At 31.8% G+C, this 25,769-nt stretch overlaps 2 protein-coding genes across 2 annotated transcripts; both read left to right on the top strand.

Annotated features, from left to right (window-relative positions):
- The first annotated feature begins 791 nt into the window (after positions 1 to 791).
- Positions 792 to 10,692, top strand: LOC145324332 (uncharacterized). Its single transcript, XM_080166948.1, has 18 exons — positions 792 to 967; positions 1,402 to 1,451; positions 3,085 to 3,188; positions 3,542 to 3,563; positions 4,015 to 4,097; positions 4,208 to 4,290; positions 4,731 to 4,788; positions 5,007 to 5,050; positions 5,324 to 5,362; positions 5,571 to 5,642; positions 5,862 to 5,910; positions 6,336 to 6,438; positions 6,982 to 7,027; positions 7,459 to 7,562; positions 7,959 to 8,073; positions 8,280 to 8,399; positions 9,929 to 9,982; positions 10,455 to 10,692. The coding sequence occupies exons 1-18, from the start codon at positions 815 to 817 to the stop codon at positions 10,476 to 10,478; spliced, it is 1,323 nt and encodes a 440-aa protein (XP_080023074.1). The 5' UTR covers positions 792 to 814; the 3' UTR covers positions 10,479 to 10,692.
- Positions 10,693 to 12,156: 1,464 nt separating this feature from the next.
- LOC145323818 (uncharacterized) lies at positions 12,157 to 24,386 on the top strand. The gene is made up of 18 exons (XM_080166377.1): positions 12,157 to 12,250; positions 12,728 to 12,811; positions 13,600 to 13,655; positions 14,289 to 14,399; positions 15,184 to 15,227; positions 16,238 to 16,343; positions 17,155 to 17,237; positions 17,730 to 17,812; positions 18,325 to 18,382; positions 19,195 to 19,274; positions 19,539 to 19,656; positions 20,246 to 20,391; positions 20,563 to 20,666; positions 21,463 to 21,577; positions 22,159 to 22,227; positions 22,874 to 22,990; positions 23,705 to 23,799; positions 24,218 to 24,386. The coding sequence occupies exons 1-18, from the start codon at positions 12,158 to 12,160 to the stop codon at positions 24,249 to 24,251; spliced, it is 1,596 nt and encodes a 531-aa protein (XP_080022503.1). The 5' UTR covers position 12,157; the 3' UTR covers positions 24,252 to 24,386.
- The last annotated feature ends 1,383 nt before the right edge of the window (positions 24,387 to 25,769 follow it).

The raw sequence follows: 25,769 nt of genomic DNA, 5'->3' as shown, positions 1-25,769 counted from the left end.
TATATTGTTATAGCGGTAGTACAAATAGGCGGCGGACAAAATTTTCAAAGGGCTTCGATCGCGATGCCACAAAAACAAAAAATGCCTAAAATTGAACAGAGAATAATAGTTTCAGGTTAGATTTTCAAAAATCCAAAGTTGTTTTTTCTGTGGAGAGTCCTTTTAATAGTAATCAATTGAAACCAGCTACCGTTAACAAACTAATTTTCACAATATAGTAATTTATAAATAGCATTTTTTATCAACCCCGAAATTTATGTTTTGAGATTTCTAATATAAAATTTACATAAAAGTGAACATTTTCTTAAATTTTTGTTTAACAGAAGTTTAAGATTTTTTAAGGGAAAAAAGGACCTATAAATAAATGTTATTGAGTAAGCGGGTGAAGAAAGCAAAATATGACTGACCTATAGTCGGATATTCTTTATCAAACAGGGGACATGCACAAAAAATATAAAACACAAACATTAGAACAAAATAGATAAAGATTTGAAAGTAAAATAAGAATTTTCTTTCATTTTACAACAATAAAGAATAGAGGGGACACGAACTATATGTATCTCTACCCACGGGGTGGTGACCCGATGTTGACTTTCAATTTGGTCTTTCAATATCAGCCGATAGCGTCGGAAATATAATTACAACCTAGTCGCTACAAAATAGCAGAAAGCAATTTGCTAGCAAAAGAAAAAGGTCCCAACCACTTTGGCCAGGTAGTTGTCTGGGTTATACATCTATACTTATACATTTATCATGGACACAATTTCACAAATGCTTTTTCTTTCAGATGTAGCCAACTAAAAACGGCGATAAAATGAACTCTAAAGTGCTGCAGCGACGGTTGAAACGGTATCTGCGAGAATGTTTTGCCGTTGCCGTTATTTTCACAACGGCGCTATATGTGATTGACAGACCGTCGTTGAATAGGAATCTTATACAAAATGTACAACAGAAAATTTTTTCTATCGTAAGTACTTTTTTAAGCTAAGCTTTTCCATGATTAGGATCTGTACTTCATTGCGTCACTACAACAACAAAAACTGAAAGTTTTATTGTGCATAAAAATTTGTTATATCTTTAGGATACAATTTAAGCCAATGCAATGCCATGGATTTCAGTTTTCTTAGAGTCCTTGATTATTAGGGATATTATTCATTATGTTATTTAAGTACTTTTCCTCAGGGATCTAAAGGGATTAGACAATGGCCGATATTTTGATGTACATTCACATTAATGATAAACCAAATTACCCCTACTGTAGATTACAATTCATGGGTGAAACGTTTGGACATTCCTAGACGAAAAGAAACGATATTATAAAAATTTTGGGGACTAGTGTAATAAACAGCCCAATGTCCCCTCCCTCTCTGACTGTTTCAAATTTTTTGCTTTTAATTTTAGGTACAATTCCATCCAACAGGATATATTGACAATCTACAAAACTTAATGAGGTAATAGTAAATGAATACAAATTTTTGGTGGTTTCCCGTAAAGTGCTTTTCGAGCATTTTTAAAAGCGAAGCTTTTCTATAATTGGGGTCGGTTCGTCCGTACGTCCGTAACAGATAGTATTTTTCGTTAATTTAGGCATGTTAGAATTGTGCTATCGATTTCAAACTTTGCAAGATGATTACTGTAGTAGTTAGGTACAATTTAGAAAGCGTAGCAACTCTATAATCATTACTAAAATGTCCGTACTTCCATTTTAAACATGTTGATTTTTTAAATTTTTTAACAACAATTTTTATGGGATATAATCATCCGATTGATCTGATTTTTGGAGTACTGATTCCTTTTACAATAAGGTACAATATTATAAGCGAAGCATCTCTATAATCTAGTCCTAAAATGTCAGTATGTCCTTAAACAGAATTCTGTATTTAAGAAGTTTCGCAACAAATTTACGTATAATTTTGTCAAAACATATGTATTTATATTTTGTATATTCAGTCCTGAATTTTCACAAGAGTTAATGTTCGTCTGTCATACCGTTTCAGAGCTTAACTTTTATGGATGTTGTCATCCTTGTTTTGTAGCAACCGCTATTGTGATTTAATTGGCTGTTAGAGATGGATTTTGATAACTAATGAACATTTACTCCATATCTTAATTTGCCCCTCAATCATTATCTATAATACAAAGTAGAACGATGTCTGTCTGTCCCTTAAGATCTCGATAACCACTGAACCGATCGGATTCTACTCTTCAGGGTATATACCTATTGGTCCTGTGGTGGTTTTAAGCTATTTTCTTGGGGGGTGGGACACCCCCAACCCCCCAAAAAACAAAAAAAAACAAAAAACCCCATTTTTTAAATTTTTTTTTTGCTGAAGATTTCCTTGGTCCTTTATGTTTTTTAGAAGATTTCCTTGGTCCTTTATGTTTTTTAGAAGATTTCCTTGGTCCTTTATTTTTTTTAGAAGATTTCCTTGGTCCTTTATGTTTTTTAGAAGATTTCCTGGGTCCTTTATGTTTTTTAGAAGATTTCCTTGGTCCTTTATGTTTTGTAGAAGATTTCCTTGGTCCTTTAACGAATTTCGCCTTAATTTTTTTTATCACCTCTTGGGGCAAAGCCCCTAGAGGCTAGGGGCGAAGCCGCTAGTAGGGTCATAAAGGAAAAATGTTTTTTTAATCTGCTGTTAAAGATAGATAGCTGATTTTTTTGTAAAGATTCCGCTGATGAATAGGCATAAACTATAAAGTTTACGCGGTTCTTAGGTTAATCTTTAATGCTACTTTTTTCTGTGATGTTTTTTTGTTAATTCATTACCTTAGAAACTCAGCAATCAGAGCTCGGCAGTCGTGAGTCAACCGCAACTTCTAGATGTTGACATTCTTGAATTAAACAATTTTTACCCATGGATTTAAAGGATAAGACAATGGCCGAAAAATTAATGTACATCCCAAATGATGATACACAAAATTACCCCTTCTATAAATTACAATTTGTGGATAAAACGTTTGGACACTCAACTAAATAAACCAACCAATCAAAATTTATTAGGATGTTAGGCCAACGAATAAGAAAACGTTATTTGGGGACTAGTGTAATAAGCAGTCCAATGTCACCTCCCTCTGTTTTAGTGGTCAAATTTTACCCTCTGGGGCTGTGACACAAAGAAAATCTGCCAATCCCTCTATGGAAGAAATGAATATTGGATATGTAATGGTTAATCTTAATAATACAGGTATCATTACCAAATTCTTATAATAAAGTAACAGGATATCTGTTTATCTATCTGTCTGTTTGTCTTTGCCGAAGAATCTCGATAACCGCTAAACCGTTATGGTTTTTCTTTACAGGCTAGCTTCTCATAGGTCCTGGGAAGGTTTATAACTATTTTTGAGGAGGGTTCCTTCATCCTCCGAAGAGAAATTACCCCTAGCAAAAAGTTACCACCTGCCACCCAAAAAAAATAATTAACTAAAAATAACCCCCTAAAATTTAAATAGTTAAAAAAAGTATATTTTATAATAGATTATTTTAACATTATTGAGGAATACTTAAAAATATAATTATTTTTATCTTTTCTTCTTTTAGGATCAACACTACCTGATTGGAAGTAAGTTTTTATTTTTAAAATTATCCTAGAGCCTTAAATACAAGATTAATACTATTCTTAATTAGCATAGAATTAATATTCAAAAACATATCTTTAACTGCTAAATAATAGTAAAGTATTGTAAAATCTAATTGAAAGAAATTTACAATTGAAAAATAAATTGAAAAAGAATAAATTTTCAAGTATGGCTTCGAAACCGCTGGATTATAACCGGTACAAAGCCATACTGAAAAATGTATAATATCGTATTAAGGACAATTTTCCATCAATATTACAATAAAAATCATAAAATTATTACCCTCGGGGCTGACAATATTTTTTATCATTTTTATATCTGCAGAAAGCTGTCTAGAGTACAATGCGATCAATATTTATAATATATGTAGAACTGCGATAAGTTCAAAATAATAAAATTGAATAAACTTTTAATTCATCTTCATTTTCTGTCTAGAGCTCAATTTGTGACAAAAACAATTTATACAATAAGCATGATGCTTAGACAAGTGGGCTCAAGACCAATACACTTTGTTATAGGTAAATATTTATATCTATATATCTATCTTTCTATCTATCTATCTTTCTATCTATCTATCTATCTATCTATTTATCCATCTATCTATATATCTATCTATCTATCTATCTAGTAACTGACCGTGCAAGTGGTAGCTGGGCTGGTCAGATTCTCGCCAGTATTGTCAGCAAAAGATTGACCACTGACGTCATCCAGGTAAAATAATCTTCTAAGATCATATTATTATTCTTTATTTTTTAAATACTTGCGTATTCGCACCCCCTCCCCCACCCACCCACCCCCCCCCCAAGAGGCCTCTAGGTGCATTAAAGAGGAATGGGGGAGGGGGGGGAATCGTCCCATTACATTCAATTTTAGTTTTTTATAATTTAAGGGGGGAGATTTTTTCAAGGGTGATTTCTCTTGGAAGGTTTGAGGTACCCTTCTTCAAAATAGTTATAAACCTTCCCTTGACTTAAAAGAAGCTTCATTGTAAGGTAGAACCATATCAGTGCAGCAGTTAGCGAGATCTTAGATAGACAGACATACATCATGTTACTTTTTTAATAAGGATGACTGTTCTTTTTATTTAAGAAATCGTTTAGGTATTTTTTGTTAGAGAACTCATAATTTTCTATAAAAATTTATTTTTTCAGGAAAGATATTTTCTATGGAGAAGATCCAAAGCGTTGCCACCTCTTAGATTTAGTTTAGGTAAATATTAATTACAGTATGGCTTATAAACCCATTAGAATAGGTTTGCAGCTATAATGAAAAATCATGTATGGCATCGTATTACAGATAATTTTCCACGAACATTAAAATAAAAATAGACTTGTTTTGCAATGTTGTGTTTGTCATAGGAACCTCCGGTTTTACTTTATAAAAGTTTACTGTCTTTTTTTCATAATATGCAACACGTGTATTTTTAGTTGATTCAGAAGAAATCCTGCATATCAAACCAGATTTTGTTGAGGTATTATACATTTATATTTAGCTGCGTATCTTCCCTATAAATTTTTATTTTTTTACAATATAAGAAAGATGGTATTTAAAAAAATGTAAATTTCATACTGGATGTTCATTGGTATAGGAAATATTCACAAAAAAAACAGCCGTCTATCTTTTATAGCGGTTCAGAAAATCACCATTTACCAATAGCGTAACGGACTGACTGACGGACATGCAGACTAATTGATTTATAGAGTAGCTTTGCTACTAACGATATAACATGATTTTTTTATTTTAGGCTATCTATAGTTATATTGAAAATCCTAAAAAAGATAAGGTAACACTTCTATTGAAAAAAAATATATTTTTATGTATTTATATTTTCAGAAAAAAAAGAAACTATGTCCGTAAGTCCGACCAACCGTCCTACCGCGAAATAAAGTCATGGAAAATGACTATAAATGCATTGTTTATCGACAAATTTTAGATAAATCGTATATAGAATTTTTCAGTAAAGCTTTTGACTAATTTTGAAAAAATTTTAGCCCAATGTTTACAACGCCCGTCTGTTCTACGTTGCCCCGCTGTATCATCTTGCCTTCAAAAATCTGGACAAGGTAAATAATTATTCAAAATCCCTGAAACGGCTTGATAAACACAGTTTTATACATAGGGTGACATTTTAGGGAATGCTTTGGCCTTTTTTTACATTTTATAATCATTTCAGATAAATGCTAAATTTCAAGTCTATATACATTATACATACATATGTATATAAAAATATGATTTTGAAAAAACAAATTGAGCTATTTAAATCAATAATTTTCATATTTTAGATAATATTTTTGGACTGCAAAGACTTAGAATTTATGGTGGACTTATCAGGTATTAAGTTGGCAAATTAGAGATTTAATGACAATACCATCAATCAAATATCTTAATTTTTATTTAATGTATTTTTAAAAACATTTTGATGGCAGATTATCATATAATTTTTTTATGGGAGTAGGGGGTTTCCTCGAGGATTTTACCATCCTTTCCCATTGCCTTTCTTCGAATAATAAATCTATAGATATAGATGCATAACCAGACACCTGTCTCCTGTCTCCCTGTTGGGGACATTTTTCGTCTGCTAGCAAGTTGTTTTCTGCTTTTTTGTAGCGACTTGGCTGTGTTAATATTCCGACGCTATTAGTTGATTTTCAAGGACCCAATTAAAGGTCGGTACAGGGTCATGGGGGTGGGACATGCAGTTATTTAACCTCTCCCCCTCTTTTTTTACTCTAATCTTCAAATAAATTAACTTTCAGAGCTGTATGATCAATTTGATGAATTGGATAAGGATAAAGAAGCAATTATGTCTATGGGACACGATCTAGCACCCCACTACCTGGGACAGCTGAAAAAATACAAGTAAGAATTAATTTAAAGGAGCGTAGCTATTGATTACGTTATTTGTGAACACTTCAAAAACAAAACAAAAAAGTTAAATAACATATAAATTTAACTTGAAAGGCACAGTAATGTATATTGATATATTTTTTCTTAAAATGGTTGTATTCACCGATTTTACTTCAAAAGCCAAACTTTTTGATTTACTATATTAAACTTGTTCTTAACGTTTTTGTTTGTCCTGATACATTTTGTTTTGATAGTTGACGTAATTATGAATTTTAATTTTGAACCAATTATGATATTGTATTTATCCAATTTACTTTACTAAACGCATTTTATGAAAAGACTAGCGGCTACTTTTGACGATTTCTCTGGGGAGGGTGGTTGTGTACCATCCTCCAAAATAGCTATAAACCTTCCCTATGAGAAGCTACACTGTGTAGGGCCTTACAAACAAACAGACAAACACACAAATAGACAGACAGACAAACATACACTCATCATGTTACTTTATTATAAGGATTTACTTCACTGTTGACTTATTCATTCTTATTTGTCTAGGAAAATGCATCCTGATACAGAACTGGGACAGCCAGGCAGATTCCAGGTAGAATTATTATTCATACCATTGTTAATCATGAGTGCCTTCATTTTACCATAAGTTAGGTTAGGTTAGGTTAGATAAATTGATATTAAGGTTAGGCATAAGAATCCCCCTCTTATTTTCAATGTATTTATAAAGAAAGGGGGGGGGGGTTCTGTGGTCGCTATGAGCATATAAGATAGAAAATTTAGTAAGGGGTTTGCTAAAAATAGGTTGTATTAATAGTCCTAAGTTATACAATGGTACAGTTTGCATGATTTTTTACCTTTACCGTTAAAGTATGAACTATTGTTGGTGGTTTTTATCGTAATTTACTTTAGGATAAACAAAAGACAGACATACTGAATAATGCTAGACGGCTGCATAAAAAAAAAACACAGTTAGCTGTGTTTCAGTGCTGTGTTACCTATTAATATGATTGTCCTTGTTTTCAGGGTTTGAATACTGGAGTGGTTTTATACAGATTAGATAGAATGAGAAAGAGTGATATTTATGCTAAATATCTTACACCAGAGGGAGTTCAGTATCTTTTTGACAAGTAAGCAAAGATAAATAGATAGCTAATAAATATAGGTATATGTAGTTGGTGTAATCAATAAACAGATAAACATATAGATAAAATATACAAATATTTTAAATACAAAGGACAGACAATCCCCCCTCCCTTTTCTTTAATTAATTGAAATAAAATATATGTTTTGCTTTATGCATAACCCTTGCGGGGGGCCGTAACCTCGGATGGGGATTCCTTAACACTGAGGGTGTTACCCTGTATGATTTAACCTAACCTAAAACACAAACATTGAAGACCTTTTCAACTTTTATTTTCAATTTCTTTTTTTAAAATGAGAATGGGTGGTTTTCTGTGCTCAAATAGAAACTTTGAGATAAACCGCCAAAAAATATTTTTGACTTTATATAATTATAATTTTAGGTACATGTACAAAGTATCACTAGCAGAACAAGACCTGTTCACAAACATTGATTTTGATTATCCAAAATTAATCAAAATATTGCCATGTCAGTTCAATGCGCAAATGTCAATACAGGTTCTGTTTTGTTTTTAGCAGCGAAGTTTCTCTATAAACTAGTAGTCATATCAGTTTTTCCGTCTTGGCATTCATCCTGTAAAATAATAGGTTTTTGCCATATCTTTACAGCTTTTTATATGGCACTGTAAAGTCTGATCCAACAACAAAGCTGATACCTAAGCTGAGTTTATTAAAAAAGTAACCTTTTATTTATCTTACTTCAGTACATGTATGATGATTTGAAGTCAGTTTTTCCTCAATACCATGATTGTGATTCTTGGGACAAAATCAAAATTTTCCACATCAACGGCTGTGGCCCTACTTTGTCTTTGTGCCTAGGAGAGGTAAGTTTTATTATTGATTGATTGGTTGATAACTAGATTGATTGATTAAGTCATTGATATACAGCATGACCCTCGAAAAAGTATTTTTAAGCATCTGCAGCCTATATTTCTCAATAAAATATTAAAAGTTTCATATGTACTTGTTCTCTATAATTTTCTACATCAAAGGATATCAAAATATTTTTTTCACATCAATTAACAGCCGAGATTTTTAAAGCCAAAGTTTGGAAAAAGTGCTTGAGAAACTGGATATTGCTAAATATTTCTTAGTTTTTTATTAGTATATTACTTTTTATCAACCAGTTAAAAAACAAATAAGAAAGAAGAGCAAGTTTACAATTGATACATTTTTTATTGCATTAAAAAAGGTTAGTTTTACATATAGAAAATTACTTTTCAAAATTTCATCAAATGCATTTTTCTCATAACCATTTACCCTCAAATCTTATAATATCTCCTCTTATATGACCTTAAATAAACCCCTCCCCAATTAATGCTTACGACCGGAAAGATTAGTGCTTAAATTCCCGCCCACTCTTACAAATTACTTAAACACACATAAAAATCATTTAAATTGTTAAATGTTTAATAAAAGTTTGTAGCTGTAACTTTTTGGTTTTTTAACTTATTTTCATAAAATAAAAAGTGTTTGATTTCTGTTTATGTAAACTTTCAATTTGCTACTAATTTTTATAGGATTTCTTTCTGTAAGGGTGTTTTTGCAATTTACACTAATCTAAAAATGCCTTTTAGAGCAAGTGAAAAAAGTGCTTTCAGCATGAAATAAATTTCTTGGAAACATCTTTATATAAGTTTTATAAAAAGTATTGAAATTATGAGGAAAACACATCATTTCACTTAAAAAAAACATTTTTCTTGAAAAGTTACTTTTTCCTCAGCCACTTTTTCAAAACTTTGGCTCTAAAAATCTCAGCTGTTAATTGATGTAAAAAAAATATTTTTATATCTACTTATGTGGAAATCTACAGAGAACAAGGACATATACATTTTTTGATAATTCATTGAGAAATATGGGCTGCAGATGCTTAAAAATACTTTTTCGAGGGTCATGCTGTATAGGTCAATAGATATAAAGATTAACTGATTGATTGATAGGACGATTAATAGATTGATTGATTAATAAAGTGAATGATTGAATAATAGATTAGGTGATTGGTTAATAGAGTGATTGATTAAATAATTTGGTGGATTTAAAGATTAATGGATAAATTATTAAATTTTAAGATATTTTAAGATTGATAGCTAAATTGATAGAAATAATTTATTATAGAATGGTTGATTTTGATAGATGATTGATATAATAAATTATGATAATATATTTTTTAGCCTGAAATATACAGTAATAAGGTTGATTGGTATATTGATTGATTGATTGATTAATAGATCGATTGATAAGTATATTTGTTGATTAAGAGATGCATTGATTGGTATATTGATTTATAGATTGATTTATTGATTGATTGATTAGTATATTGATAGATTGATTAATTAATTTGATATTATTTTAGCCTGAAAGATACAGTAATAAGAACAAAGTTCATTGGTATCATGTTAATCCAGATGTAAGTACTTAAGATTATACAAAACTTAGACTAAGGTAACTAAAAGTAAAAGACAAGATATTAGTAATAAAGTCAAATTTCACTTTATGGAGAATTTTCGTGGAACCATATTGTTTCTTTTAGTGGATACTATAATTTTTTTACCTGAAGCGGACAGAAATCGCCTAAAAAGCCTTTTTGAAATAAAATTAAAATAAGGCTAGGGGAGAGGGGCATTTTATGGATTTTTTTTATTAGTTTTGTAAGGTTCGGTTTTGTCAATAGTCATAAAGAAACAAAATTACCCGGGCTTTTATTGACAATTTATTTTGAAATAAGGGGGGGGGGGCGGGGATTTGAAAATTTGCCCCTAGAGTGGAGGCTCATAGAGCGTGAAGGAGGAATTCAACCCAAATCTATAGATTATAGTTTGAGCTTTTAAACTTTCCTGAAAATAATAAAGCTATAAGAATTAATAATTTTATTTATTCAGGTTTTCTGGCTACCTGATGAGTGAAATGAAAATGGAAGACCACGCAAGAGCACTGTGATAATGTTAGCTTATACACTTTTTTGGTAGAGCAGCTACTCTATAACTAGAGTATGTTATGGTGTGTCAATCCATAAAAAGAGGGGACATTGTGCTGTTTATTATACTAATCCTCAAAGTGTTAAAATAAAGTTTTTCCTATTCGTTGAATCAAAAACTTTTGAGACGTTTATTGAATTTTGATTGGTGGCTCATTAAGTTGAGTATAGAAACATTTCAACCAATAATTGTAATCTTAAGAATAGCTTTGTGTATTATTATTGGGGATGCACATAAATTTTCGTCTATTGTCTTATCCCTTTAGATCCCTGGAGTCAATCAGTCTTTGTAGTTCCAATTCACTGTAATGAAAGTCTAATTGTTTATCTAAATAAAAACAAAAGCACATTTAAAGGAGTGGGGACAAAACACCTAATTTAAAAATACCTAACTAAAAATGCCTAACTAAAAACACCTAAGTTTAAAAATACCTAATGTTAAAAACACCTACGTTAAAAACACCTAATTTATAAATGCCTATTTCATAAATGCCTAATTTAAAAACGCCTAACTAAAAATGCCTAACTAAAAATACCTAATTTTAAAAATGTCTAATTTTAAAAACGCCTAATTTAAAAAGACCTAATTCTAAACTATCTAAACGCTTAATTTAACAATGCCTAATTCTAAAATATCTATTTTTTCACTAAAATACGTAAAATTTTGATAACATTAATCCAATTGGCTGATTGTTCTTGCTGAAGGATCTCGCTAGTCGATGAAGCAATATGGTTCATCTTTACAATGAAGCAATTAAGCTTCCCTTAGGTCATGGGAAGGTTTATAACGCTTTTGGGGAGGTTACCAACACCTTCCAAGGAGAAATTGCACTTTGAAAAAATCCCCCCCTCCCCCCGTTTTTGTTATATTTCTTCAATCTTTCTTTATAAAACTAGAACTAAAATGGGGGATGGTCAACTATCACCCCCCAAGAAAGCGACGCTACGGCTACTTAGCTTAGGGAAGAAACCAATAAAAATTAAAATTCATTTTCTTTGTCCTTCAACCTTTGATTTTACTAATTAATTTATTTCTCACATGATGTGCCACAAAGTAATCATAAAATTTTTTTTTAAAGCAAAGCTTTTCTATAATTAGGTTCGGTCCGTCCGTACGTCCGTCCGAAATAGAAAGATTTTTTTTTAATTTAGGCATGTTAGAATTGTCCTATTGATTTCAAACTTTGCATGATGATTCCTGTAGAAGTTAGGTACGATTTAGAAAGTGTAGCAACTCTATAATCATTACCAGAATTTCCGAACGTCCATTTTAAGCATGTTGATTTTGTTACTTTTTTAACAACAAAGTTTTATAAGATTTAATTATCCAATTGATCTGATTTTTGGTATAAAATTAGGCATTTTTGAATTAGGTATTTTTAAATTAGGTGTTTTGTCCCCACTCCCATTTAAATATTACTTTATTTTTGAAGAAATTTTTTCACCAAAAAACATAATAATAAGTCTTCGTTATTGTACTAATATTTTTTAAAATACATATTCTTCTTGTTATGTCATTACTATTTTTAAATCAAAAATATGTATAATCAAAAATACATTCAAAAGTCATGAGTTAAATAATTTTGATAATAACAAATTTCAGACAAAATGTTTTTTCGAAAAAAGAAGTATGTTCTATTTTTTAATAGAACACTTTTTCTGCTTTGTTGTTTTACCATGCTTATATTCATACACACACAGGTAAACTTTAGAGATGATTTGCTGGGGATTTCCCTAAAAGTCCCTGTCGAGCAATGAATGCTCCCCCCCCCCCTATTTCATATTTTATTAAATAAATTGAAATAAGGGAGGTAGTTTTTTCCCTATATTTACACCCTGCGGTGACCCTTTGGGACCTAAACCTTCGGTATTCTAACCTTAAAGAGCTATTCAGTACCCATTTCAACCTAACCTAATCTTGCCTAATTCCAGTCCACCTAAAAATAAAGTAAAAAAAGAATTTTTGGTTTTGTTGAAAAAGATTCTGATTTGTAGCAGCTTACAGTACCTAATAAAAAATGGCGTCATACATACAAATGACCAATGATATGCCAGTATATATTTCAACTAACCAATGTTAAAATGTCTACTGGCTTATCATTGGTCATTTGTATTGTATGACGTAATTTTATTAGGCACCATTAGTTGTTTCAAGAACTTCATACTATTTATTTGTAGGTGCCTGCGTCACAAAATTTAGTACAAGATGTACACAAGAAAATTCAGAAATCATTTAAATACATTCATGATAAGAAACCAAAGGTATGAATTATCTTCATATAAAAGTAACAGGATGTCTGCCTGTATATCTGTGTGTTTCTCTATGTCTAATAGATAAAGAATATGTGAATATTACAACCGGGGAAATTTTGTCGTCAATTTAGGTTGCTGCGATGTTCCTCATCTATTGGTCAGTTCATTTCATAATAGGAAGGGAGGGAAGGGAGTTTATAGGGGTTATCTTTTTATTTGGCAGCTGTGCCATATTACCAGTGTTTGCGGGATAAGTCACATTTTCCACAGTATTTTGTATCCATAGTTGATTTCGCTAACCACTACACCGATATGGTTCTCCTTTACAGTGAAGCTTCTTGAAGGTTTATAAGGTTTGAAGGATTATAACTAATTTGGGGGAGAGTATCTCCACCTCCCTCAGACCGCCTCTAAAAGAGAATACCATTACCCATTCTCCTCAAAACAACATTTTACTTTTTAGTAGCGACGCTACTCCATAATCAACGTTGTATGTCCGTCCATCTGTCAGTCAGTTAGTTAGATAGTAACACCATTCGGGAAATGTGATTTTCCCAGCTGCTTTTCAAAATCTATGATTTTTGTGCTTCGCTACTTATGGATGTTGTCATACTTGTTTCTTTCTTTCTGTATTCCTCTTTTTATCCTTTTCTATCTCGTCTCAATGAATGTACTTATGTTTAGCTTATCACAGCAAAGACGGTACTACTTGACGTAATCATCCTTGCTTTTGTTATTTCGCTTGTTCAAACCTACATGGCCTTGCTAAATTAAATTCTACTTTATAACTGTTTCAGAAACCATTTACAAGATTTGTACAGCCGCTAGCTGCAGAAGAACACGTAGAGAGAAAGTAAGTTTTTCTTTGATGTTCAGCGGAGGTGCTTTATAACTACTGTAATTATTTTCGAATTATTTTCAAAGTAATTATAAAGTTTCAGACGTCCATGGTTGGGGGTAAACGGGTGTTTACTAAAACCTTGGAAACCCCTAATTTAACTCCCCTGAAAATAAAGCAAGGGGGACGTCCCTGTAAAGATTCAAAATTTTTATTTATTAAATGTTATGAATAATAAAACCGTGTGTGTTATGCCACTGACTTTTCCTAACCGTAGTCGAATACAGCCACAACCATCCAAACCACTCAAAGTCACAGCTGGCTGTAAACTTGTAAAGTCATATATTTATGTCTTTCTTGTTTAATTATTGCTTTGACCGTCTATGTAAACCTTATTTTTAGGAGGTTTCGTAATTTTCTTTTACTTTTTAAATTCAATTCATACACTTTTTCTTTTATTTTTCACAATTTTTGGCTTTGTCTGTTTTTTTGTGTATCTTTATGTCCAATTAAATTTTGCAACCAGCTGAATTGATCTATTTTTGTAATTGTTCGGTGCAGGTTTTAGGCTATATTCCACGATTAATTATGGGGGTGGGGGTTGTGTGTGGATGAGGGAAAATAATTATTTAATAAAACTTTTTTTAGAGAGTTTAACGAAGCTGTACGAGTAATAAACAAGAAAATGCGAGACCACACAGAACAATTAGAAAAAGAAAAGAATATCACCTACACTCCCAGACTGGAAAATTTAATAAAGTAAGTTTTTTTCAAACACGCGATGCGTGTTCTATAATGTATTTAGCTTCGGTTAAAAATCATATGTAGTGTTATCCTTATTTAAAGTAACAGGATCTGTGTCTGTTTGTCTAGGTGTGTGTACCAAATGATCTCGCTAACCACTGAACCGATAAAGTTCATCTTTACAGTGTAGCTTCTCATAGGTCTCATAAATAACTGTTTTGGAGAGTATACAACAAACTTTTAAAAGGAATCGCCCTTAGAAAAAAAGACCCAACTTACCCTTTGTTAAAAATTAGAATTTTGAAAGTGGTGTGGGTCGACTTCCCCCTCCCCTCAAGTGCCATATGAGGCCTCTAGGGGCGTAGCTGCTTATGATAATAATTAATATTATTTTTTATATTTTTTATAAAAGGAACTGGTTTTAATTTATTTGTTACTAGCGGCTACGCCCCTAGAAGCCTTTAATGGCACTTTATTCAAAACAAAATTAATAATACAATACCTAGCTATGTTGCGTAGGAGTCTCTATACATAAAAAAAATTGTGATTTCTCTTGGGAGGGTGGTGGTACCCTCCCAAAAAAATTATATACCTTCCCGGGACCTATGAGAAGCTACTCTGTTAAGGAGAACCCGATCGGTTTAGCGGTTAGCGAGATCCTTCGGTACAATCAAACAGACACACATCCTGTTACTTTATTATAAGGATTGAATACTATAACGTTGTTGCCATCTAAAACTAAAATATGTATATATACTTATATAAATTATATCTAAATGTTAATTTCTATTTTTTTTAGGGGTGTTTTAGTCCCACCTTCGGAAGTAGTTACCCCTGTACCAGGTAAAGATAGAAAGATATTTATGGTTTGATAGATATAATGATAGATAGAAAAAAAGATAAAATAAATGGATAGAGAGACGATAGTTTGATACATAAAAACAATAGATAATTAAAATTAGTGAAATTAACGGATAGATTTATGGATAGAGTTGTGGATGAATCAATTGGTAGATGAAGCAGCATATATTGTTTAATAAAGAATGGCGTCATACAATAAAAATGACCAACGATGGGCCAGTATACAATTTACTATTGGTCAATTACAATGTATACTGGCCTAACATTGGTAATTTGTATTGTATGACGTAATTATTTTTATTGGACACCATGATTTGTATCGATGAGACTCCATCGATACAAGTCGTGGCGAAAAATACGCTATTTCTAGGTATATGGATAGATTTATTAATAAATTGATGGATAGATAAATTATATGATAGATTGATGGATACAAATACAATAATGTGTAGAATGATAAATAGATAGATTAATGGATAGATTTAGCCTTAGGAAAGATTGATAGATAGATTGATGCATAGAATAATGGATGAAAAATGAATAGATTGATGGATAGATTGATGGATAGATTGATGGATAGATTGATGGATTGATTGATGGATTGATTGATGGATTGATTGATGGATTGATTTATAGATTGATAGATTGATTGATGGATTGATTGATGGATTGATTGATGGATTGATTGATGGATTGATTGATGGATTGATTAATGGATTGATTGATGGATTGATTGATGGATTGATTGTTGGATTAATTGATGGATTGTTGGATTGATTGATGGATTGATTGATGGATTGATTGATAGATTGAGAGATAAATTAATTAACAGATTAATAGATTGGTGGATAGATTGATGAATGAATAGATAAAAATATGGATAATAAATTGCTGAAGAGAATATAGGATACCTAGATAGATAGACAGACAAATATATGGATATTGGATATTTTTCAAATTCTCGATGCAGGTTGCCAATTTTATTTTTTTAGATGCAATAAATCTTGGATTAATTATCATACATATCGGTGAAGAACAGAAATTTGAACCAAAATTTGAGGAACAAAAAGACCCATTTGACCTTCTTGTTATGAATTGGTTTGTTTCATTGTTTTAAATATGTAGGACAATTTATCATATACACCATTCATGAGTCTATAAGTAGTATAAAAACAAGTTTAAACAACAACTTAATTCCTCTATAATTTCAAAATATTGATTTTTTTGTATTTGATAGATTTTATTTTGATATTTATTTGACATCCCTATCCTATCATATAACAAAGTTTTTTGTCTGTAGCTTTCGATTTAAATAATTAAAGAACCGATTGAGTTCTCCATTCTATGGGAGCTTCACATAACTCCCAGGATGGTTTTTGGCTATAAATTTTTAGATTTAAGTCTTTGTTTTAAGGTTTTAGGCTTTTTTATGAGGAGCTCTTCGAAAACTGAGTTTCTAGATATATAAAATCACAGTAAATATTTGTCTGTACCTTAAAATCTTGCTGGCCGCTGAGCTGATTTGGACCTCCTTAAAAGCAAATCTTTCTAAAGTTTACAAGAAAGTCTATAACTATTTCGTCATCCCACCCCTCCCAAGAAAGATCGCCATCAAAGATGGACAAATCTAAACATAAAGCAGCTTTTCACTGCAAAATTTCAAGCACCTAAAGGTTTATTACAATGGCTGATAAATTGATGGACACCCTCAATAAAAATACACAAAATTACTCCTTCTGTAGATCATAATTTGTCATTTAAAAGTTTAGACACTCAACTAACCAATCAAAATTCAATAAAAGTCCCCAAAGTTGTTAAGAATAAAGTCATTATAAAATTTTGGAGGCTGGTTTGATAAATATCCCCTCCCTCCCCGACAAAATTTTTTATTCCATTTTTTAAAAATTAGGTATGGATTTGCTTTCAAGACTCTTAGAACACTGAATTTGATTATGGAAAGAGCGGGTACCACCCCCATTCATTTCATTATAGGTAATATTTATATTTTAGAACATGCATTGCATAGCTTAGCTTCTCTCATTAACTGAATGTTTTAATGTATCGCAAGTTTACTTGCTGTTTTTGGGTGGAATTTTAAAATGTTTTTTTGGTTAGCTATTATTATTTTGTGTTTGTGATATTGAAACGCTGGAAAGCGTCATGTGTGACGTCATACAAATATGTATAAAAGGTGGAATGAGAGGAGAAGTGGGAAACCCCCCAAAAAGAGATGTATTTAGACGTAGTTTTATGACGTTACACATGACACTTTCCAACGCTTCTGGGAAATTACTTAATTCTTTGTTTTGTGGCTTTGAAAAAATCAACGAAATAATTTTCTTCTCAAAACAGATTAGTATTCGGTAAATCATAAAAATATTGTCGGGGCTAACAAAGCTAAAATAAAACTTGTAATTTTAAAGCTTACTGTCCGCGGAAAACTGTCTATGAAACGATGCGATAAATAACTGTTCATACTTTTAGTTACAAATCAAGAAAGTGCTTCTTTTGCTGGGAGATTAGTTGGAACAATTATTACCAAACGCTTAGCGATGGACATTATTTTGGTAAGTTGAAAGATAGAGAGATTGATACAACAAAAAAGTTGATATTCTTAAAATAAAAGTAACAAAAATTGTCTGTTTGTACCGGAGGATCTCGATAACCGCTGAACCGATATGGTTCTCCTTTACAATGTAGCTTTTCATAGGTTCTAGGAAGGTTTAGGGGAGGATACCACCTTCCTCCCCAGAGAAATTGACCCTAGAAAATAATTATTCCCTTAAATACAGCTGTACTTTTTCTTTTAAAGGCCTCTAGAGCGTTGTCGGTCGTTTTAATAGATATTAGACTGTTGAAAGAGATACATGGGGACAAATAAATAGATAGATAAACACTAAGCAAAAATTTAAATGATATTTTCACATTGTTAGATAGATAGTTTGATATATATATGTATACATAGATAGAAAACATAGATGTATAGATAAAAGGAAAAAATGAAAGGTACAAAATGAGAGAAAAAGAGACCGAATAGAAAAAAAGTTTAAATTAATCACAATTTTTTCTCTATTTTTAGACTCGAGATTATAAATGGAGACGACACCAAAGTATTCCTCCTGTTTATTTTAGTCTAGGTAAATATTTTAGGTCCTTTTCCAAAAATTGCCTTGTGAACAATGAAACCCCACCCTATCTTATTTTGATTTAAATCAAAAGAAAAGATGCGTGTGGTTCTTTTTAAAAGCGAAGCTTTTCTATAATTAGGGTTGGTCCGTCCGTACGTCCGTCCATCCGTAACGGATAGCTTTTTTCGTTAATTTAGGGGTGTTAGAATTGTCCTATCGATTTCAGACTTTGCATGGTGATTCCTGCAGTAGTTAGGTACGTAGCAACTCTATAACCATTACCAAAATGTCCGTACGTCAATTTTAAACATGTTGATTTTTTTTACTTTTTTAATAACAAATTTTTATATGATCTAATTATCCGATTGATCTGATTTTTTGTATACTGATGCCTGGGACAACCAAGTACATTATTACAAGCAAAGCAATTCTATAATTAAGTCCTAAAAATGTAAGTATGTCCATAAACATTATTCTGTATCAAGCTTTGCATAACCTTTGCTGGGCCTACCTTTAACCTAATCTAACCTGACCTAAAGTAATAAACAAAAAAACGAAAAACTACCCCCTCCTAATTGCAGAATTAAAAAATAAGGGGGACGCTACTCAATAGTTTCAAATGTCAGTATGTCCTTTTTGCAGATGAGGTAAATCTATTCTGGAAGTACAAACATAAATAATTACACTATTGAACTTTAGTACAGTTAGTTTTAATCATGGTTTTTCCAAAAATGATAGATATATCTATGTAACGAAACATGGATTAATAAACAAATTAGTATAAGGTATAGATTGGTTGATAACAACTTCTTATGTTTCAGTTGATTCAGACTACATGATCGACCTTAACCCTGGCTTTGCTCAGGGAATGATGGATAATCAAATGAAAACTAAAAGCGATGTGAGTATCATTTTATATAGAAAAAGATTGAGTCCGTTGGCTGCAGTTATTTTCTAACATGCCGCAACAGCATTCTAAAACTAGCAGCTGGAGGTATGATTCTTAACAGCAAACAAATTATAAAATAAAGGCTAAAATTGAAACGGCAATTGCTGTAGAAAAAATGCTATTATTTTACATAATAATTGTTCAAACAAAACATTGATTTTTTTGGCATAATCATTTACTGGACCTAAACGTTTTAACGTTAAATATTAATTTTAGGACAAGTACAGATCCAAGTTCTACTTCATAGCTCCAAATTATCACAAAGCTTTCACATCTCTGGACAAAGCTGTGTTTATTGATGGAACCGATCTTGAGTTTACTGTTGATGTTAAAGGTATAGTAGTTTATTGATGGAACTGACCTAGAGTTTACTGTGGACGATGAAGATATAGTAGTTTATTCATGGAACTGATCTAGCGTTTTCTGTGGATGTTAAAGGTATAGTAGGTTATTGATGGAACTGATCTAGAGTTTACTGTGGACGATGAAGATATAGTAGTTTATTCATGGAACTGATCTAGCGTTTTCTGTGGATGTTAAAGATATAGTAGGTTATTGATGGAACTGATCTAGAGTTTACTGTGGATGTTGAAGATATAGTAGTTTATTGATGGAACTGATCTAGAGTTTACTGTTATACTAGGTATAGTATTCGTGGATATGTAGGGATAAGACAATGACCAATATATTGATGTACATCCCCAATGATGATACTCATGATGTACCTCTTCTGTAGGTTACAATTGGTGGTTGGAACGTTAAGACACTCAAGTAAATGAGCCAACCAATCAAAAAATCAATGGAAAAAACTCAACTAATAAGAAAAAAAGAAGAGGTGTAATAAACAGTCCAATTTCCCCTCCCTCCCTGTATAGTATTAGTTGTCAGCAACCTTACATTTCATGTACATATAATTAATTAAGAACTCTGGGACCAATATGAAGCACTGGATAACTCAACAGCCCTGATGTCGATGGGACTCGATCTGACACCCCACTACTTTATGTTTCTATCTGGCTACCTCAAGGATAATCCAGACAGCAAGTTTGGACAGCCAGGCAGATTTCAGGTACCTAGATGTCTTTCTATCTTGCATCTTGCAACCCTATTCGGAAAGTAAAACAAATAACAAAGAATATTTTTATTTCCTTCTGTAAAACATTTCCTAACTATTACTGAATTAGATTTTATTGTTTATTTTTACTATTGTTTGTTTGTTAATTATTATATGGTTTTTTAGGGATTCAACACTGGAGTAGTATTGTATAGGTTTGACAGAATGAGAGAGAGTGAGTTATATAACAGCTACCTCACTAGAGAAAAAGTAAATGAGGTTATCAAAATGTAAGTTCAATATATAATATTTACACTGGTATTTACACTACAAATGACCTATTAAGCACCGTACCCCCCCCCCCCCTTATTTCTTGAGAATTGAAAATAAGGGGGTATAATATATTTCTATTCCTAACCCCTGCATGGTTTATGCCTACGGTGCCAATGCTACCTAGTACACAATATAGCCTAACCTGACTTAAAGTAATAAACAAACAAATGAATTACTTCCCCCTGTTTATTTTGAATTTTATTTCAAAATAAGAAGTGGAGGGGGGGGGATAATCCGTGCCCGACAAGCTTTTGCCTTATTTAGTTTTTTTGTAATCTAGCCTTTAATAAATCTACAGCTTTTTGTATAATTTTCAAGCAACCAATCCATTTGGAAACAGCGTAAAGTGGCACCAAAAAAATGACGTCATACAAAAAAGATGACTAATGCGAGGCCAGTATACACTGCAATTGACCAATGCAATGGTAAAATTTATACTGGCCTCTTATTGATTATTTTATCGTATGAAGTCATTTTTTTGGTGCCACTTTACGCTGTCTCATCCATTTGAATGGTAATTAACTAGGTTTAAGTAAGTTTAGCTCTTTACAAACTTTTTCCTGCCTATTAAGTTCTAACACTCTACAAGTGTTGATGTTGGTTTGTCCTGATTTGAGAGCTTCGCTATTATAGATTCTTGTTTAATATTCGTTGTTTGACCTCAATACATTTATATAAAAATTAAAGCTGAACTTTTCTGAATGTTGGCATCCTTGTTTTTTAAAGTTTTAAATCATTTAGTATTTTATCTAGGTTTAAATATGAAGTAAGTTTAGCAGAGCAGGATTTCTTTACTAACCTGGGATTCATCCATCCAGAAATATTCCATATTTTGCCTTGTGAATTCAACAGGCAGGTCTCTATCCAGGTATGATGATAAACAAAATACCCCTTCCGTAGACTACAATTATTGGTTTAAAAGTTTGGACATTTGGTAGAAGTTTGGAACCGACCAATAAAAATTTATTAAAAGTCACTAAAGTTTTTAAGCCAATGAATAAGATAACGTGTTAATCAAACTTTAGGTACTAGACACCAGTGTAATTTACAGTCTGTATTGGGACAAAGTGACTCAAAATCAGCCATGTGACGTCATAAAAATGAGGAATTATCCATTTCTTTTTTAGGGGTTTTCTTTTCCACTTCTCCTTACATCTCTTTCATTTTTATGACATCATTTGGCTGATTTTTGAGTCACTTTGTCCCATAACTACAGTCTCAATGTATTCTCTCCCAAATGTGTATTAATGTTCAGAAATGAACACACACCCAATTATGTAAACACAAGCACTGTGCTTTACTATCTTTTCCTCTCACCTATCTTACAGACATGCTAAATACACTGACTGACGGACAGACAAACTGAATTATAGAAAAGGTGCCAAAAATATATAGAATAGGATAAGTTTAATTTTCAATTAAATAACTTGTATTTTTTCTAATTTTCAGTATAACAGACCGCCATATGAAGAAGTATTCCATCAATATCATGATTGTGTTCCTAAAGATAAAGTCAAGGTAAAGTCTGTTTGAGTCAGGCATTCAGGAAGTCTGGTAGTTAGTCAGTGAGGGATGTACATGACTGAATACAGATTTTGTGAAATAGATTCTGCGAATGGAACATAAATGTAGAAAAAGTAAAAAGACTGCCTGAGGCAGGAGATTATTCAAAATCCCTCCAAAAAAGTGGGGCTATTTGATTTGATCACTTACTAGAAAAAGTTTTAAGACGATAGCATCAAGATCAGAATTTAAGCTAAGAGGGCACAACACAAACAAAGTTAGTTCTCGATATATTTCATTTGCGGCTACGCCCCTATGGAGATCTCCTTTTCAAAATAGTTAAAAACCTTCTCAGACATATGAGAATCTATATTGCCAAAGAGAACCATATCGGTGCAGCGCTTTTAGCAAGATCCTTCGGTACACACAGATTGACAGACATGTATGTCTGGGGGAGGGGGGAAGGTGATAACTTATATTTACAGGGGGTGTGTGGGATAACTTATATTTACAGGGGGTGTTTTGGAGGATCTTGGACAAAGTAGCTTCGGACAATGTAACTTTAACTTATAATTATATAAGTATAATTTATATTTACAAAGTCTAAAATTGTAATGCATGTTTTTCCAATGTCCTAAATTTTTATGCTTTTTTCTTTCAGATTTTCCATTTGAATGGATGTGGTCCCACCCCGGCCCAGTGTGGAAATACCCCAGACCCCTCGTGGAAGACATACGACATCAGAAACAAGTCACAGTTCTTACATATGGACATTGAGGTAAATTATGGAAAAGTTTTGGAATTTTTACGACCAAGACAGCCTCTTTAGAATTAATCTAAATGTATGTCTGTAGCCGCTAACTGCGAAACCGATATTGTTCTCCTTTACAGTGTAGCTTTTCATAGGTCCACAGAGAGTTTATAACTATTTGAGGGGAGTGGACCTTCATCCACCCTCCCTAGATAAATTGCAGCTGTAAAAAATACTCACATAAAAAATCTTTTCATTTTAATAATACATTAAAAGTAGAGGGGTAACTTTAACCTCCCCTTACCACACCCTTTTTCAAAGTATCCCTAGAAGCCTTTAGGGGGGAAAGTAAAAAAGGATGAAGCTGAAGATCTCGCAAACTACTGGATCGATTGGTTCTGATTTTCAAGGATTATCCCTCCTTGGTCATGCAATTCCTGATCAAAATTTGATGTTTGCATATCCCAAAATTTTATTGAACATATTATCCAGTATCGCTTCGAAACCGATTAATATCCAGTGGATTAGAACCGGTTCTCAGTCATACTTAAAAATTATGTATAGCATCGTATTATATCTAGTTTTCTACAAATATAAAAATGTTCAATCATAAGATTAAAGTCAGTTTTCTAAACCGTGCCTTCGGCATCTCGGGGCTAAAATAACTGGTTTAATTGTACATTGTTTACCAGCAGAAGGTTGTTTCTAATACGCTGTGATAAATAACTATTCTCCTTCCAGGCCATGTGGAGTCACTGGGCTTATATGAACGGGGATGAGGATGAGTTCCTGAAAAACCTGGTCTACCAGGACGCAATCCAGATGAATCATCTCAGGTAATAGACATAATATATCTAGATGGTCCATCTGACCGGCCCATTTTTCGTCAAACATAAAAAGGGACTTTTAGCAGACAAAAATCTTTTGTTGTATCTTTTGTTTACTTTTTGTTATATACAAGATACGGCGACATTATTTGCAATGGATTTTTAAGAAGATATGATTTTTAGAAAGCTAAAATTATTTTAAGAAATTCAACTATTCATAGCTAACTAATTAATTTTTAGTCGAATTAATTTACCCCAAAAAAGATATATTTGACATTTTATAGCTGACTTAAAAGCGAACGAAATGAAGAAATTATGCCCATACGTACCAACATCTGTAAAATGTTTCAACCAATGAGATGTCTTGAATGTACCTATAGTATTCTCCTAATGGTTGATTTAGACATGATTTATCTCTATTTCTCAGGTTCAAGAAGGGACAAGAAAGCTCAATGGGTTGAATTTCATCAAATTAGACAAAGAAAAGATATTTCACCTGAAAAAAGTTGTTCTAAATATTTCTGCCAATCAAAAATTAGCATTTTAATGACATATACGTAGCTTCCTTTAAGAACGGTGAGAAATTCACTCAAAAATCAGACACGTGACGTCATAAAAATGAGGGAGATGAGAGAAGAAGTGGGAAAGAAAATGGAAAGAAAAAAAGATGGATAATCCCTCATTTTTATGACGTCACGTGTCTGATTTTTGAGGGTTTTTTCTCCCTCTACTCCTTTAATAGTTCAACATGTATATGAACCAATTCTTTGGATATTTTACTTCAAACAAATTAAAAAGACATTAAGTATTTATAGTAATAATTACTGTAGAATATCATTTGACCCTCTAAAGCGAAAAGTATTATTACTGTGATAAGAGAAGCTAGATAAAGATTCTGCATTATAGCTTAAAAAATGAATATATTTTTATACTTATAAACTCAGTTTAAATCACATGTGGTTTCCATCAAAGTTCCTAGATGAGCACTGAACTCCCCCCCCCCCCCCCACATATTTTAAATCTGTTGATTTTTATTCAGAGGTGGATTCTTTAAAAAAATTTTGCCCCACTAATCGCTTAGTGTGCCAAATTGTTTTCGTGAAAAATCCTCTAAAATCACATAAATAATCTACAAAGATTAATAAAATCTTATGGTAATAACTCTTCTTTGATTTTGTTTAATTTTTGTAGATTTTTAATGTGATTTTGGTGGATTTTTCACGAAAACAATTTTGCCCCACTAAGCGATTAGTGAGGCAAAATTTTTTTAAGAATCCACCTCAGATGAATTTAGTTCATAGGAAAAAAATTACCACTACCCTTTTTTAAAATTTATTTTAGAAATAAGTTGGGGTTTCTCTTCTCTCTAGGCACTTTGCTGGAAAGCATTAAATCTAGTACAGCATTAGCATAAACCTGCTTAACCAGATACTGGCAAATTAGCTGTATCCAATTGTTCTTAGATTTTGTAAGCAAAAATAAACTTGTAAATATTTTAAGAAAATATTTACAAATAAAAAATATGAAGTAAAAACTTAATTCTGAAAATTGAAACGTTTTAAGGAATTGTTTTATGTATATAAACTTCTAAAGTATATTAAAAAATATCATTACATGTACATATGAAACATTTATTATTGTTTTTTTTTTAACTTAAAATTTAACATTCCTTACATAGATTTTCATTAAAAATCATCACCATACTTTTAAAAACATTTCTGAGAACTAAGAACTGATTAACGACCTTTTTAAAGTAAAAATTGATAATGAAAGTTAAAAATTCTACACTTCCTCATATTACCATTCTCAAGGCGGGATAGGAAATGGCAGATAAATTGATCTACACCTCAATAGTTAGATTACACATGAAAATTAATTTATCGCCCATTGTCCTATTCCTCTAAGAGATTTACTAATTCATTACTAGTCAATTTAGTAAAAAAATGTATAATAGTAATGAAAACTGTTATTTTTAGTCT

This window comes from Acartia tonsa, chromosome 7 (assembly GCF_053477335.1).
Source record: "Acartia tonsa isolate MP-2025a chromosome 7, ASM5347733v1, whole genome shotgun sequence".
Lineage (NCBI taxonomy): Eukaryota > Metazoa > Arthropoda > Copepoda > Calanoida > Acartiidae > Acartia > Acartia tonsa.
Note: the sequence above shows the minus strand (reverse complement) of the source record. Positions and strands in the feature narration are given on the sequence as shown.

Coding starts and splice junctions, on each gene's coding strand:
- LOC145323818 (XM_080166377.1), top strand. CDS start 12,158: ATGTTTTTTCGAAAAAAGAAGTATGTTCTATTTTTTAATAGAACACTT. Junction 12,812..13,599: donor TTCATGATAAGAAACCAAAG/GTATGAATTATC, acceptor TAACTGTTTCAG/AAACCATTTACAAGATTTGT. Junction 22,228..22,873: donor TTCCTAAAGATAAAGTCAAG/GTAAAGTCTGTT, acceptor TTTTTCTTTCAG/ATTTTCCATTTGAATGGATG.
- LOC145324332 (XM_080166948.1), top strand. CDS start 815: ATGAACTCTAAAGTGCTGCAGCGACGGTTGAAACGGTATCTGCGAGAA. Junction 968..1,401: donor AACAGAAAATTTTTTCTATC/GTAAGTACTTTT, acceptor TTTTAATTTTAG/GTACAATTCCATCCAACAGG. Junction 4,291..4,730: donor TGACCACTGACGTCATCCAG/GTAAAATAATCT, acceptor TTATTTTTTCAG/GAAAGATATTTTCTATGGAG.